Raw genomic sequence first — 16,655 nt, forward strand, 5'->3', positions numbered from 1 at the left:
GCGGACAGCACATAAATGAGATGCAAATCCCCAGCCGAGTAAGAACAACAGGCCCAGGTGCTCAGGACAGCAGGTGGGTGGGACTTTATTGACTTTCTCAGAATCCTCTTGGGCTGGCTTGGGAGGTGAGCAGCGATTCAGGGCTGGCTATGTAGAGCTGGAGGACGGGGTAGGAGAGGGCTGATGGGTCCAGGAAGGAGGTGGCCACCAGGCCACTCAGTATGTGGTGGATGTCTTCAGGCTTGACTCCACTGTCTCCTTCAGGATGGTATGGTGGCTGCAGCTGGAGCTAGAGCTGAAGCCAGAGCCAGACACGGAGCAGGAGCCCAAAGCAGGGCCTTGACCAGAACCCAGCGTGTTGCCGAAGCCTCCAGTCACGACACTGGAGCAGCCGGATCCAAAGCGGCCTTTCCCACCTCTGAATCTACAAGTGCCCCCTTGGCTGCCACCAGCTCCTCCAGGCACAATGTCACTGCCTCCCGTTGTGGCTGCAAAAAAATGCACCAGAGTAGCAGAAGGGTCCTCAGCACCCATGGGATTCCCACCCTAAAAGTTCCCTGATACTCACAGATAGTGACCTGACTGGTGCACTCCCCAGATATCCTGAGGGAGAAAGAACAAGAAGAAATGAGAAAGGCTGCAAAGAATGCATCCCAAGTGACCAAGAATTATGTTTTTTAGACAGGATCTAAATTGGTAACTTGTACAGGCTGGGCTCAAACTTGCCATCCTCCTGCCTCAGCCTCCCATCTCTAGGAGCAGCTCAGCTACCTTCTAAGCACATAAAATCCACAATCCCCAATTAAAAATCCCACCCAGAAGAGTTGGGTGGCCTTATGGACCCACAGGAAATCTCAGAATTCACATTAGCAAGCGGAGCACTGTCTTGCCCTTCCATCTGCTCCCCGACACACACACACACACACACACATACCCAGATCTGTCCAAGCCGTCCCACCTGCACTCCTCGCCCTCCAGCAGCCTGCGGTACATGGCGATCTCCACATCCAGGGACAGCTTCGTGCTCATGAGCTCCTGGTAGTCTCGCAGCAGCCTGGCCATGTCCTTCCTGGCCATTCTCAAAGCACCCTCAAGCTCATCTAGCTTGCTCTTGGCATCCTTGAGGGCCAGCTCTCCACGCTGCTCGGTATCACCGATGGCTGACTGCAGGTTGGCATTCTGGAGGTGGGTAGAAGTGAGGAAGAGAGTGGCTGTAAGCCCAGCACAGCCTCCCAAAGCACCCACTGTGGACATACCTGGAGGATTGGGGTGGACCCAAACTCAAGAGCTCAAAATTGTCATGGCCACCCCATCCCAGTTCCTCTCATTCTAAAGGACCTTCGCCTGCTTCCTTGCCTTGCTATAGAGGGGTGAATGTGGTCCTGTGTGTCAGCCCAGAACCTCAGAATGTGTCCTTATTTGGAAGTAGAATTTCACTAATATAATAAATTAGTTAAGGATTTCACGGTGATACCATACTGCATTTATGCTAGGACCTAAATCCAATGACCGGTATTCTTATTAGAACAGATGAAGCCACAGAGATGACAGAGAGAAGATACTGTGTGAAGATGTAAGCAGAGATTGGTAATACAACACTTAAACAAAGAAGTCCTGGCACCACCAGAAGCAAGGAAGAGGCAAAGGAGGATTTGCCAAGTATCCAGACAAAACATAACCCTGCTAACACCTTGAGCTCAGACTGACAGGCCCCAGAACTGTGAAAGAATAAATGTCTGTTGTTTTAAGTCACCGTGTTTGTGGTAATTTGGGCAGCAGCCTAGGAAACTAACACACCTCCCTCGGCACCTCCCCTATTTCTTCCTGCCCCTCAACTCCAGCACTTTTTGAGACTCGCTCCGAGGGCACCTAAAGAACTTCCTGTCCTGCCTGGGTGCTTATCCTCAAGTCTCATCTTGAAGGCCCTCATGGCCCTGTTTCAAATGCTTTGTCCCATGATCAGAGCATATCTGCCTTGAATTTCAGTGTGAAAAATATAGTCTCTGTATTTACTCTCCTTTCCAGTAAGAAATTAGAGGTAAAACAGCCCCTGCCTGTCTGCCTTACAGCTGATTCACCCTCACATCAGATTCAGGAAGAAGCAATTGCCCAAAGTCTCCATAACTCAATGCCTACACCAGCACTCTGTGCAAGGGAACATCATCTCCACTCTATACCTGAAAAAGCTCAGACTCAGAAAGGTGACAGGGGGCAGAGTAGGGACCCACACGGCTGGTATCCAGCACACCAGGCCCTGACACAGGGCACCCAGTCTGCCGGACTTGTGAAAAAGGAAGTGGGCACTTGATCCTGAAGAGAGACTCTCATAGGGCTGGGGATTTAACTCAGTGGTTCTAGATCCTGCTTTGTAAGTGCAAGGACCCAAGTTCAAACCAAAAGAGAGAGAGAGACAGAGGGAGAGAGACAGAGAGAGACTCTCATAGGAAAGGTTCATGGCTACTGGTCAGGAGCTGCGATGCCAAGGGCCCAGCACCCAATAGACCCTCCTCAGGGTGGCCCTGGGCTCTGAAGACTATGTGCTTCCAAATCAACAGGTGTTTGGGACCCAGGCTTGGTGATTCTGGTTCCCCATGTCTGGCATGAAGGCCAGGAATCTGCCTCATAGTGACACCCAAAGGAATCCAGACCAATGTTTCCACTGAGAAAACACTGAGGAAGCAAACCAAGTGCTCAGCCCAGGTATCATTCGTCTCAGACCCTGCACCTCATTCCCACGCCAAGCAATGGAAGGTTTACAATGAAGTGAATGGCCTGTGCATGCTCCAGGAAACTTTCTGGAGAGCCATACTTGCACGGATATGGAATCCAGCTGCAGTGCCGGGGGATTCACCTAACTCTGTCTCTGCTTGACACCCTCCATGGATCTCAAAGCCATCCTTTGAGTTTGGGGAGTAAGAGTGCACAGATACCTGACAAATAGTAAGTCACGTCCTTCCCATCTGGGAGTCAGCTCTCTGAGAGGAACAGAGAACCACACCCTGCCCACCCATTGTGAGGCACGTATCTAAGAAGATTCAGCCCCCATCCCAATCTGCTCTCCAAGCACCTGTCTTCACTAACAGGGGACACAAGTCAGTGTCTGGCCTTACATTTCCAGCTATTTGAAGAGAAAGTATCAAAAGAAGAGCTAAGAGATAAATTAACCCTCTCCCCAGGAAGTTGAAAGCAAGATATCCACTTGGATATGGACTACATGGTAACAAATATGACCGTTCCTCTTGGCTGGAATTTGTAGCAAGGCTCTCCCAGAAAAAACAAAATGCAGGCTGCAGTCCATAAGGAGGAAGCCAGAATTCATGTTAGAGGGTGCTAGAGGTTCTCCTCACCCTAAATGATCCAGACCCCAGCCAGCTATCAAGGCCTTGTGCATAAAGCCGCTAGCAAGCCTGCCTAGGGAGAGAAGGCCACCGAGCCCAGGACAGCAAAAGCATGAGGCAAGGAGTAGAGGCCCTGGGAGGGCCTTGGCAACCTGACCTGGCCCTTGAGGCTGTCGATCTGACTCTGTAATGTCTGGATGGCATGCTGCAGCTGGGAGATCTGGATCTTGGTTTCCTTCATGTTGTCCCCATGAAGTTGGGCTGATGACTGAAGCTCCTGGTACTGAGAGGAAGAAAGGGTACAACACTGGTTGAGAAGACTGCCATCTTTGACCCCAAAACCATGGGAAGCACCACTCCACTTTGGAGTTGCCTTCTCAAGTCCTCCTTTCCCCAGTGTTGGCTAACTGCGCTGGACCAGGACACAGAGGATGTGCCTGCTGTAGTCCAAGCTCATCTCCCATGGCTTCCCTGCATTGCTTCCCTCCTGGAGAGGAGCTAAGCTCCCAGCCAGCCAGCCCTGGACCTTCGGAGAGGTTATCAGAGCTGCCCCAATGGACTAAGGTGGTTCAACACCCTAGGCTGTGGCCATGAAGACCCAGAAGTTACCAGCATCAAGCCACCCCAGCCCCAGTACCTTGTTCTGGTACAGGGCCTCAGCCTCGGCTTTGCTGGTCGAAGCAATCTCCTCATACCGGGCACGGACCTCAGCGATGATGTCACTAAAGTCCAGGCAGCAGTTGTTGTCCATGGACAGCACCACAGATGTGTCGCTCGCCTGTGTCTGCAGCTGACTCCGTTCCTGCAGGGAAGACTGCCTCAGTGCCTGCCACCCCACCCCCTCTCCCTGAGGCCCTCAGCGAGGGAGAAGGGTGCTTAAAGTTTTGCTCACACTCCACCAGCTGCCCACCTCATTCACACTGGGTATAGCTGCCTTGCTGGGCTCAGCATCCTTGCTTGAAAATAAAGATCAGAGAGATGGTCTGTAGTGACTCTTGCCTCTTGGACATTAAAGGAAAAATGGCCTGCAGGGCTCTAAATCACCTGCCCCCATCACTCCCCTGACCCCAATCCCTCTCCTCTCCCATTGCTCCTACTGCTCTAGCCCCGATGGCCTCCTCACACTGCCTCAAATGCACCAGTGCTCCCAGCTGCAGGCTGCAGCCTCTGCTCGCAATCCCAGAAACCCACCCACATGGCGACATTCCTCACCTCCCTCAAGTCTTCACTCTAATTCTACCTTCTAAGTGAGGCCTGTTTGGAACTGCCATCTACCCTCCTGTTCTCCAGAGCATTTCTCACCTTCTGACATACTATATAATTTATTTGCTAAATCTAGCCCATACGTCCATCTCCCAATAGAAAGCGAACTTTGTGATTTTCGTCTGATTGTTCATTGATGCATCCCTAGCATCTAGCAATCCGCATAGTAAATTTTCAGTGACGCCTAAATGGCCACAAATCCAGGCCACCTAAAAAGCTTCCTGTCCTTGTCATTCTCCCCCACAGACACAGAGAGTCCCTTGCCCACCCTGTTCCCTTGGCAGATCCTTACTTCCTCATACAGACGCGTCAAGAAGCAGAAGAATTCTCTCAGAGCCTCCAGCTTGCCTTCCAACTCCATCTTGCTGAGGAAAGTCTCATCTGCCTCCTGGGAAGAGAGAGAAAGAAGCCATTGTATCCGCCCCTTGCTCTCCACAAGCCCTAAGCCAGCTCCAGAGTTCTGTGTACCCACTTCTCAACTCCCACCCATCACATCTCCAGAAACCCCTCCTTCCTGCTCCCGCCCAGCCTGCACTCCACTGACCCACACTGCCCTCCTTGATGAAGCCCAGCCAAATCTTCCTCACCAACCCCACCCCACCCTCTCCTGCCAGGACCACCCACCTCCTCAGGGAGTTCCTAGCTGGCTCTTTTCTTGAGCTCCCTGTGCCTAAGTAGCTGTCCCTTTCCCCCTGGGACGGGTGGGAAGGCAGGGTGAGGCAAATCTCCCATCAGGACGAGTTTCCACCCTTTCCCAGCCTATGACCAGGCTCTGGGCATGGTGAGGGCTCAGGATCCGCATGGAGCACATGAACGCCCACACATACCTTTTTGAGGATACCAAAGTCATTCTCCACTGTGGCATGCCTGTGGGCCTCCAGCTCATACCTGCCAAGGAAGGTAGAAAAGGACACAGTCTGGTGCAGTCCCAAGCCACCAGCACTGCCCCGTTTCCCTCCCTGAGAGGAGCTTCCTGGAATTTACATGCCCCAAAGCAGGATCCATGGCCACACCCTTCTGTCCTTTCCTGACCCAAGGTTTTATCACATCCTAGCTATGTCCCTGGGTCACTCTTTCCACCAGTGTCCCCTATGACACTAGGTCATATTCACCATTTCTAGGACACATTCAAATGATGGTTCTCATTACTACTCACAACCACTATCTATGATAGGCAGCTTGGGTTTTATCAAGGAAAAAGGACATTTTTCCCACTGTACAGTTTTGGAAACTGAGGCTGGAAGAGGGAAAATGGCTTGCCCAAGGCCATATGGCCACCTGAGCTCACAGTCTCTCTAGCACAAGCCTGCTCTCACCACCAGGTGACCTAGGTGAGGAGCCTTCACCCTAACCACAGCCCATCTGTGAATCATACCATGGGCCTAGGGTTGTTCTCACTAAATTGATTTCCTTCCAACCCTGAGACCAGAGAAGGTTGAGTCACTTTAGTCCAAAGCCTGCTAAACAGGAATTTCTCAAGAAAACCGCACTGTGGCCTTGTTTGAATAAGCCCTTCCCAGGCCTGACTAGAAACATGGTCCTCATGGCTGTGGCCTGTAGGAACAGACCTCAGCCCATTGGAGAGGGGTCATTCTGCCCTTCCTCCAGGGCAGGCAAGGGGCCATGGTGTCTCTTTGGCCCACAGCAAGTGGGACTCTGAGTTGGGGAAGGGGTCACAAAGCAGGGAGTGCAGAGGCAGTCGTGTGTTCCCAGGCACTTGGCACATGGGAAGCCTCAGACCTATCTGAGCCCTCCCAACCCCCCAGGAGAACTTGGTTTGCCTACTTGGCCTTATACTCCTCCTCCTGTTTCTGGAAAGTTGTCAGCTCAGCATCCAGAGTCCCTCGTTCTCTCTGCAGCTGCTCCAACTGCTTCCTGAGCTGGGCCAGGAGGGCCTCGAAGACAGACTCCAGGCTCTGGGGACTGTCACTCACCTCCAGCTGCTGCAGCAGGTGCCACTTGGTCTCTAGGATTTGGTTCTGCTGCTCTAGGAACCGTACCTGCAGCCAAACACAGCACCCCTGAAGGACTCCCAAGCATGGCCTTCAGTAAGTCAAGCTTTGGGGACACTCCTGTCAGGAACACTGTCCTTGTCTTCCCACCCTGCGTGGGCAGGACTCCTGTGCCCTTCCATGAGAGCCTGAGCACATCCAAACGACAGGCCAGCCTGACAGGAGGGTCTTCCCACTGCTGGCCAGAGGTTCTCTAACCCTGAGCCTCAGCCATGGAACAACAGGCTCAGCATAACCAGGGAGACTCCATTTAGGACTCAGGACGACTTCTTTGTTGCAGAGGTGATTGGGAAAGTAGTAGAAAGAGGTCAGACCTTCCCATTCCCAGTCCATGAAGGGCAGATCGTCAGACGGAGGCTCAGAGAGAGGGGCTGAGCTGAGTGGACCTCACCTTGTCAATGAAGGAAGCAAACTGGTTATTGAGAGTTCGGATCTCTTGGGTCTCCCGTGTCTTCACCACTTGGAACTGCGGGTCGATCTCAATCTTCAGGGGAGTCAGCAGATTCTGGTTGATGGTCACTTCTTGGATGCCCCCTGGAGGGCACGTGGAAAGCCCAGGCCCACCACTCCCTTTCCCAGACCGTATAGCCAGCCTTCCCCGAGACCCCCAAGCCCTTCCTCGAGAGCCTTCTTGGCACCTCTCAAAGGAAATGAGGCTCCTGCTTCTGAAGCTGCCCCTGCCATGGCCCCCTGAGAGAGCAGAAGAAGCTGAACGAGCACTGAAGCCCCTCTGGGGTCGGCACGGGGACAGAGACATGGCAGGCACAGCAGGTACACAGCAGCAGGCAGATGGACGGATGGACAATGTATGTGTTCCTGCCCTGGGGCCCTTGCACGAGACTTTTATCCCCTCCCAGACCTGGGCTGGGCCTTGGAGAGCAGGATGCTCTTGGCCTGACTGTGTGCAGCTGACTTACTCTGACACACCTGGGGAACAGGTGCCTGGCATGTGTAGAGCCCAGAGGAGAAGGAGACCCAGGCCCAGTCCAGGGAGCACCCAACTGGTAGAAGAGATGGGTCTACCTGCCCCAAAGACGAGGAAGCATCTAGAGTCCTGGACCACAGCAAGGGGCAGCGGGGAGGCACAGCCCTGAGCAAGAACACTGAGGACCTCTCAGGGAAGGTGTCCTGGAGGAGGAAGTGGGGGAGGAGGGGAGGTTTGCTAGGAGCAGAGGAAGAGGGGGTGGGGTTCCACTGAGGCATCAGAGATGCCAGACAGGGAAAAATGAGGCCCCAAAAGGGAAGTTCTCCCTCTGAGAGGTAGAGGAGGAAGGCTCAGTGCAGCACCATGGACCAGGAGGACAGCAGAGATGCTGTTACCATCACAGGCTCAAAGATACTCCAGGAATTGGAATGGACATGGAAAAACAGGGTGTCCAAGTCCCTCCTCTCGCCCAACCCAGCAGTCACCCAGGAGGCCCCACCCGCTCGAGGCAGGCATCTCCATCCAGGACCAAGGGAAACTGCACTGCTGAGCCCGCCTGTGTCCCTGCTCCTCCCACACAGCACCAGGCTCAGCCCTGAACATCCAGGGTACGAATCAGAAGGACTCAGGCTCCCAAATAACTCAAGCACTTGGAAAGAAACAGAGTTTGAGGTTGCCCACAGGATGGGTTCTGACTTGGAGGGCAAATGCTACCAGAGGAGGAACACTTGTATTTTAGCACCACCTCCCACCCAGGAAGGTCCCCTACGGGACGGGGCCAGCAGCCTGCATTTAGATTCCTCCCTGCTGGCTGGCAGAGCTGGACAACTGATTCTTAGGAACATCCACAACTTCTTTGCATGGCAGGAAAGCTATTTCTTTCTGTGCCCCTCCCCTCTTCTAGAACCTGGTGCATTTGGAAGGCAGGAGACTGGGGTCTTTGCCAATGCAGCTCAAAGCTAGGACAGACAGGGGCTCTGCACACTACACTCAAGTGGCTGTGCTATGAGGAAGTCAGGCCCAGCAATGAGGGCAATCCCGCAGGTGCTCCGCCCCAGACCAGGCAACTGTGAGCGAGCGGGTGTCGCCTCCTGCCAAAGGACTAGACCCCTTCCTCCTTCCCCCTGCCCACCCATCAGCAGCCCCCAGTGACACTTAAATGGGAAGAGGCGACAGAGCCTTCAGTGGAGGGAGCAGAGAAATTCAAGTATGTGGGGCCAGGTGAGGAAGAGAAGAGGAGAGAAAAGATTCAGGAAAGCATCGAGAGCCCCAAGGAGAGGGGAGGCAGCATGGAGAATGAAGTTGGGAAACAGCTTGGATCACACAGGGACACTGCCCCGAGTCCTGCCCCGGGACCACTCTGCAGAGGCGGGGTCTGGGCCTTAGTGCTGAGCCCCAGACGTACACGTGAGGAAGGACTGTGGGGGATGAACTCTACTATCCCTCCCTCTCCGTGTTAAGACTCGAGGCCACATCTGGCATGGCGCTAATCCGCCCGTGTGCAACTTCCCCATATTTATAATATTACAAAATAAGGGGGCCAGGAAGGATCTCCAAGACCATCTGACCCAATACCTTGGTTTTACTCTTGAGGACGAAGGCCACGCAGGGTGTGGGGCGGGGTGTAGACTTGGCACCCTTGCGTAACACACAGGGTTGCACCCGGTGACCTCCAAATCATGCGTTGGCCCTCGCTGTGGGATCAGAGGAATTTGCCCAAGGCCACCCACACAGCTACTCCAGCTGGAGCCACTGCCCCCACCCAGCTCAGACCATGGCCCCTTGCAACAGCTCTAAATGAGCCTTTCCCTCTTCTTCCCACCTGCCTGCCCCTCAAGCTTTCCCAGAAAATACCACCGGGCACTTGATGATAACCTCACAGTGCCATCTGGTCCACCACCCTGCCTAGTGCACACAGACATGTCCAGGGAGACTTCAGTCCTACAGCAGCAAAACTACGGGGTTCACACTGCAGACTTGTCACCGGACCCGGCCTGGGCTCTGTCTTGCCTTCTCTCCCCTGCTCCAGTTAACCGCCCTCAACCGTGCCTCAGCTCTGCATCCCCTACTTGGCCCAGCCCCGCCTCCAGGAGAGGCCCTGGCAGCACAGCTTCAGGTAGCCTCCAACCAACAGCCCCTCTTGCACCTAAGCTCAATGCTGGCCACAGCTAAGACTCCGCAGCCTCTCAAGAGTGTTCTTCTTTGTGCAGCTGATTTTCCCCAAAAGTAGTTTACTCAACAAAATGTATTTGAGCACCTATTGAGGCCCGGAAGCTATTTAGAGTCTGGTGGAAAAACAAACTTTAAAGAATTAGACAGACAAATCTTTAATTTTAAGTATGGTAAGGAGAAAAAAGTACAGAGCCTGAAAAAGACTCGACCTAGTTTATTCTCTAATTTATTCTCAAACATGCCAGGATTTTGCCGCAGGACATTTGCACTTGCTGTTTCCTCTCATGAGTTGCTTCCTCACCTTCTTCAGGCCTCTATTCAAGAGTCACCTTCTCAGGAAACTAGTAGAGAAGATGAAGGGGATCAAAGGGAGGAAGGAGAGAAGAAGGTCATAGAGGATAATGGAAGGGGAAATTATCAAAATACATGATATGCATATATGAATACACCAAATGAAACCCACTAGTCTATGTAGCCAATATGCACTAATTTTTAAAAAAGGAACCACATGGTCTGGGATTTAGCTCAGTGGTGCCGTTCCTGCCTCAGAAGCACAAGGTCCTGAGTTCTATCCCCGGTACCAGAAAAAAAAAAGGAATCACATTTCCCAGCTGCCCTAAACCAAAACTGCAACACAGAGGCCATTCTCCCTGCCACTTCTTATTCCCTCCCCTGCTTTATTTCTCTCTAAGAGGTGTGCTCAAAATAGGATGCAGATGTTTTAAATTTTAAAATGTTATTGCTATAAAAGACACATTGCCATTAATCCCCCTCAAAATACGCCCCCTTGCTTCAGATGTATTTATCCCATTCCCCTTTATCACTTTATCCCCTTCCCCCTTTTTTAATTTTTATTTTTCTTAGTAAATTTGCAGTTCATTCGCTACATTCTTCACACAGAGTTGATATGCACACATAACACACCTTTTTCTGCTCCCTTCCCTGCCTCTTTACCCCTTCCTGTATCTCTTGCCACTTTCTGAAGCAGCTTTGGAAGGTCTCGTTCATGCACCTGCTTACTCACACTGTTGTGCCTGCCTCGAAATGTCCCAAGTCCATTCAAAACATTTACCTTTCATGATCAGTTTGACTTTGAAGAGGTGCCCGAAGTCCCTCAGTGCCAGATCCTGCGAATAAAGTGGGTAAGGACACACTGTAATGTTTTACGAGGCTGCCTTTCAGCTGGACAGCCCTCCGCAGTATTTTTTTAGTTAAATTTCATTGGTACATTTAATATCTACAATGTAATGACATTCATTGTTGGAAATTTGTACCTTTACATAAATCAATAACTTCCTAAACATACTCCTGGGAGAGGACTTCCAGAACTGCTTGATAAAGTGGCAGAAACAGTGGCATAAGTGTGTTCAAAGCATGAGGGACTGTTTTGAGGGGGACTACTGTGTCTTCTACTGTAGTAAAATGTTTTAATTTAAACCCTCACCCTATATTTTGATCATACCTCATACTCAGCACCCATCCCTTCCTAGCGTGCTCTCTGTCTTAGTCACTCTTGTTTGCCAGTCTCTCTGCACTGGACCATGAGTGCCATGAGAGCAGGGACTGTGTCTCTTTGGCTCACTTCTGTATCCTCCAAGTGTCTGGCATCCGGTTGGCGCTCAGTAAATATTTGTTGAACGAGTGAATCACCATTGGGTTTCGTTTTGTTGATTTCTTACCTCTTTCAACCTCTGGAGAGCCTTGGAAGTTTCAGCTGTCTTCCCTGAAGCACTAGTCATCCCTCCCCAGACCCCACTTGCCCACCTCATCCATGAAACAGCCACACATCTGAGAAATAAGGTTCTGTGTGTCGGCTCACAGGTGCTAAGTGAAACAGGAGACTTGAGATGGGTAAGGCCCCCTCCCCACCCAAACTATATACTCAGTCCCGTGGAAGGTACACACATAAACACAGAACACCAGGAATGGGGAGGAAGCTGGATAGCACATGCGTGTAGTCCTAGCTACTCAGGAGGCTAAGGCAGGTGAATCAAAAGTTCAAGGGGAGGGGGCTGCAACATCTGCCACCCCATTGATCACCAGGGCTGATTTGGCTGATCCGGCTGGCTAGGTGGATGTCCCCTTTCCTCCCTCACTGCCCCATGTGAGTCACTCTTGAAGCTGCGAGCTCCGTCAGAGGAGGACCACCCCCGAGAGGGGACAATTTTCTCCGTCAAGGCTATATAAGTAGTTTCACTCCCCTGCTGGACCCTCCAAATAAGCTCTCAAAAGTTCAAGACCTGGGCAGAGATTTAACTCAGTGGTGCTGCACCTGCCTCACAAGCACAAGATCCAGAGTTTGATCCCTCAGTACCAAAAAAAAAAAAAAGTTCAAGGCCAACCTGCTCCATTTAGCCAGACCCTATCTCAAAATAAAATACAGAGGGCTGAGGATATAGCCCCCTGGATTCAATCCCAGAACTGCCACACACACACACACACACACGCACAGAGTAGGGAGGATCTGAGAGGAGCTCTCTTGGTTGTTAAATTGGCATGTGGGTGTGATGGCGGGATTTCCTCCTCTTTTCATTTTGGTTTGGAGGAAGGCAATTGACATCCTAACTAGAAGACCTCCCCCTGGTTGAGAATCACCTGGCTTACACTTTTAGTGATCTTTATTGAGGCTCTATTTTCCCATCTTGTCTGCAAGGACATAAGGAAGTATATCGATGTCTCGCTGCATCCCAGAGAGCCTTTGTCTGTTCTACAGTAAAGATCGAAGTAACACTATCAGTGAGCTATTTTATCCAACAGTGAGACAGTCAATGGGGCCTACATAACAGGCCTCTAAGTACTTCACATATAGTAACCATTCACGTTTAAATTTACATGTCAGTCCTAACAAACTACGAAGCAGGTATTGTCATTTTCACCATCTCACAGCAAGGAGAATCCTCCATAGAGGCCATACAGACAGAACAAATAACCTGCCCAAGGTCACACAGCTAGTAAGTGGCAGAAGCAGAATGTGGACACACATAGTTGGGCTTCAGAGTCTTCACCCTTAACCACCACTCTCAGAGCCCCGGGAATGTCAGTGTTGAAAGAGGAGGCTTAGCCATCTGAAGCCCAGAGAAGTGGAACAACTTGCCCAAGCTCGTACAGCAGCCCAAAACAGAAACTCATCCCTAGGGATGCATCCGCTCCCCCAGTACTTAGGAAGCATTTGTGAGGTGCAGGGCACCATGCTAGTCCAGCGTAAATAACAGTTTGAAAAGGCTCTGCCTTAGAGGAACTCACAGAGGCGGAGGAGGGACGCACTGCGTGAAAATGAGTAAACGCAGTGAAGAGCTGGAGACACCCCTGTGGCTGTGTGGAGAGGACATCTGGGGGCCTGGGTGGTCTCCCTGAAGGAGCAGCAGCCTGTGCTCTTATTCTCATATTCAGAAAAAAATGAAAGTCCTATCCTGGATTTCTAGCATCTCCCCAGGCACAGGGGAGCTGGGCAAAGACGGGAAGTAGGAATGGGGTCCTAGGGGGTGGGGGCAATGCACCATCGCGCTTGCCCATTCCCTGGCTCTCCTGGGCCGGCAAAGGGTTGCTACTGCCGTGTTGTTTGAGGACTGCGGGGAAGAGGCTCCTCTTCCCTAGACCTGCCTTCAGCCAGTCCCCTCCTCCCACATGCGCAGCCCGGTGTCTTCCCCAAATCCAGGCACCTTGGGACCTCGCCCCAGGCTTTGGCCTCTGTAGCTGAAAAATTTATGCCAAATTCTAACCCAGAATATTTTGCCTAACCCGAACATCATCATTCGTGTCCGACCTATGCCCTCATGTCATTGTCACTTAGGATTTTTCTTTACATAGAATGTAAGTGAGTTCACTTTTTTTGTTGACCTGACCCTGAGTAATCACATGCTGGGAAGTGGTTTTATATGCTAATTATAATTTCTAGTTCATATTCAAACAAAGTGTGACTATCAACATGTAAAATGCAAGTTGGCCCCACCTGTGTTCCTGGGCCTACACAGACCCCTCCAGAAAATAGGCCAGTACTGATGCAGTTTACTGTCCTGAAGCTGGGAGTCCCCAGTTTCCCCAAAGCCATTTCCCCATTTTTAATAGGCCCCTCATTACACGCCCTGTTGGCCAGGAGAGAAAAGAGGGAGCAGATTGAAGATTCGGCCCTTTCCATACTCTGTCTCCCTTTCCCTCCCCTCCTGTCTGCTGGGCTGGGGACAGCTGTCCCCTGCTCTCCTTGCTGAACTGCTCCTGAAGGCAGGTCGCAGTCACTGGGGACATGGACTCATTGCAGCAGGCATGGGATACCCACAGGTGAGCCAGGGTGCTGCCTAGGAAGCCTCTCCCTGCCCAAGGAAGGAGACCTTCAAGCCTACAAGGAGGGTGGTCCCAAAACAGAGCCCCCCTCAGAGAAGGGATCTGCAGGACTTTGCCTGAGTCCAGGATTTAAGTTCCAAGTGCAGGGTGGAAGGAGAGACAACACCAAACTGTGGAATAACAACCCATTTACAGGCACAACATGTCTGCATTTTAGAAGGCACATTTAACAGTTCTCCCAGGAACTCTCTAGAAGGACCCTCTAGGTGCCGATCGATGTGCGGGACCTTTGCAGATCCTTCCCTCCTTGCCTCACCACAATTTAGGAGGTAGTATTATTTTTATTCACTCTGGAGACATAGAAACAAAGGCAAATGACCAAGATCTCAAAGATGCAAAGAGATCAAGACAAGATGAGAACCTAGGTCCTCTAAACTCAGGCTGGCTTCTCAGGAAAACCACCGCAGCCTCTAAAATGCCTTGGTGCCTTATGGATGTGTACATGTTTCCTGCTTAACAATGCCAACCATACGCTTCCCTGAGGCCCCAGGCTGGGACAGAGAAGATGCCTGCTCCTTCTGCTAGGAAAGCCAGGCTGCCAAGACACAGCGCCTGGGTGCCAGGCTGGGGTAGTGTGAGGCTGTCACAGAACTGGCTTTCTGTGGGAGAAGAGACAGATCTGCTTTGTACCACATGCCATCCCCCATGATGTCAGTGCTCCTGTTGTGGCTAGTTTCTAGCTACTGCAGTAATGTCACCCGCACAGAGTTGGGAAAAGACACCACTCTAGCTCTCCAAAATTGCACCAGCCAGCTCCAGCGCATCATGGGCCCAGAGTGAGGAAGGTGGAGGCCTTCTTGCGGAGGGACAATTGCCCCAGGCTGGGACATTCCTGGACAGATCTCAGGGACCCTTGAGTGGGGAAGAGAGAGTTGTTCAGACCAGAAAACTTGAGTGGAGATCCCAGACTTGCCTGGGCTGAGCTCCACACACAGCCACTGCCACTCTGACCAATCAGGTCCAGCCAGTTGGATGCCCTGCTGCTAGCAACGGCTCCTGATTTGGCAAATATTATGATGCATGTTGCTAAGGACAGCCTCCCAACTCCTGGAGGCTGAAAGACAGCTTCTAGGGGAAAGTTCCCAGCATTCCCACACCCGGGGAAGGGACAGCAAAGCTCCTACCAAGGGCCTTGTGCAAGGGGAGGAGGGATGTGGGCTGCATGGACCAGCTCCCTGCCCCTCATCCTCTCTCCAGCCTCCCTCCCATCCAGAGAGCCCTGCCCCGGGCATGAGATTGGGGCAAGATCTTACTCTATCCCCAAAGAGCTTCAGTCTGAAAGAAGAATGGTATTTTCAGAAGTACAAGTTACAGCCCACTAATGGATTGTAAAGTCATGTAGTGGGCCTCAGCCAGCGTGAGGAGGCTGACACAGCAGTGTGACATTTTGGGGGTGTTGTGAATGTATATGGAGCTACAATATAAAATGAGTTTAATCCTAGGGATCTTTGCCCCGAACAAGTTTAGGAAACTCTGACAGAGGTAGTGGTCCCCACATCTGAGCGCACACAAAGCCGAGAAAATAAGAGCAGAACCAAGAGCAGCGTTAGATGTTGGGTCTAAGAGCAGAGAGCTTTTGGAGAGCTTTTCCAGGGGAGAAAGATCCCAAGAAGCAGGCTGGAAAGGGGACCTGAGGCAAAGGGGAGTTTCTATCCTGTGAGTTAGGAAATTCCCTTAATAACTAATTCCTAAACCCGTGTCACTAATGTGTGCTCCCGCACACTCCCCTCAGGGAGCCCTTGGCTCCCTCCTCAGAGTAGCCTTCCTTCCTAAGGCACGACAGTGACAGGGTCAGGACATAGCCAGATGTGGGCAGCGAAGGCAAGGCACGGGCTACAGGACGGCAGACAACGCAAGGTATTGTGGGCCAGCCCTGTGCCTGCTGTGATGACACAGAAACAGGTCAGACTCCGTTCCTGCCTTTGGGGAATGTAGACTGAAGTTCAAAAGACAAAAGAACACACAACTAGAGAGCACCCTGACAGCAAACCCATCCCACATGGGCGTAACACTCACCAAGTGCAGAACAACAGAGCAGTGAGGCCTAAGAAACTATCTAGGCCAGGACCTTTGTTTCACTGTGCAGAAACCTGAAGCCCAGAAAATGAAAAGTGACCTGCCAAGGCTGCACAGCAAGGACGGGATCACTGTACTCAGTAAGCCAGCACTCCTTTCATCCTCCAATTTAGGCAGCCTGGAACAGAAGGGATTTTGACACCATGTGTTTCAGACAAGCTCATCAGCCACCATCCACCCATCCACCCATCCACACTGACTGGGAGCCTTTCAGTGCCAAGCATGGTGCTGAGTGCTCCAGATGTGGTGGCAACCTTCTCTAGGAAACAAAAGGATTCACCTACTGCTCCAGGACAAGAGGATGGCTCTGCGACCTCAATGACCTGTGACAGCCTCCTGTGCTGTCAGGAAGCTCTTGCTCTACCCTAATCCTTCCTGCTGCAACATCAGCCCAGTTCCTCTTGGCCTCAGAGGCACCTGCTTGCCAGCCTGGCCTGGAAGCGGGGAGGGTGCTGCTCCTCCAAGGGTCCTCTCCCAGCTCCTGAGTCAGCCCAGTCTATTGTTTCAAAGGCTTTGCCTGCAAAGATGGCG

General features: G+C 51.8%; 1 protein-coding gene and 1 long non-coding RNA gene across 3 annotated transcripts; both read right to left on the minus strand.

Moving 5' to 3' along the window:
• Krt78 (keratin 78) lies at positions 1 to 8,022 on the minus strand. Of its 2 annotated transcripts, none has more exons than XM_010609268.1 (9): positions 7,005 to 8,022; positions 6,387 to 6,601; positions 5,429 to 5,489; positions 4,894 to 4,989; positions 3,976 to 4,140; positions 3,496 to 3,621; positions 959 to 1,179; positions 569 to 603; positions 1 to 488 (listed from the first exon to the last, which is right to left on the minus strand). In XM_010609268.1, the coding sequence occupies exons 1-9, from the start codon at positions 7,368 to 7,370 to the stop codon at positions 217 to 219; spliced, it is 1,557 nt and encodes a 518-aa protein (XP_010607570.1). In that variant the 5' UTR covers positions 7,371 to 8,022; the 3' UTR covers positions 1 to 216. The 2 variants fall into 2 exon arrangements, with proteins under 2 accessions (XP_010607570.1, XP_010607569.1); XM_010609267.2 differs by having other exon boundaries at positions 935 to 1,179.
• A 1,935-nt stretch (positions 8,023 to 9,957) lies between these two features.
• LOC104851897 lies at positions 9,958 to 16,123 on the minus strand. The gene is made up of 3 exons (XR_777328.1): positions 16,065 to 16,123; positions 10,783 to 10,837; positions 9,958 to 10,051 (listed from the first exon to the last, which is right to left on the minus strand). It is a non-coding gene; the product is annotated as an uncharacterized LOC104851897 (long non-coding RNA).
• Positions 16,124 to 16,655: the final 532 nt, after the last annotated feature.

Source organism: Fukomys damarensis, unplaced genomic scaffold (genome assembly GCF_012274545.1).
Source record: "Fukomys damarensis isolate Sample0158 unplaced genomic scaffold, DMR_v1.0_HiC HiC_scaffold_15, whole genome shotgun sequence".
Lineage (NCBI taxonomy): Eukaryota > Metazoa > Chordata > Mammalia > Rodentia > Bathyergidae > Fukomys > Fukomys damarensis.

What these genes read in the sequence shown, in the direction of transcription:
- Krt78 (XM_010609267.2), bottom strand. Translation starts at nt 7,370, where the DNA reads ATGTCTCTGTCCCCGTGCCGACCCCAGAGGGGCTTCAGTGCTCGTTCA. An exon ending in GAGGAGGAGTATAAGGCCAA is followed by an intron (nt 5,490 to 6,386) that starts GTAGGCAAACCA and finishes CTTCCTTGGCAG; the next exon opens with GTATGAGCTGGAGGCCCACA. An exon ending in TCGACAGCCTCAAGGGCCAG is followed by an intron (nt 1,180 to 3,495) that starts GTCAGGTTGCCA and finishes ACCCACCTCCAG; the next exon opens with AATGCCAACCTGCAGTCAGC.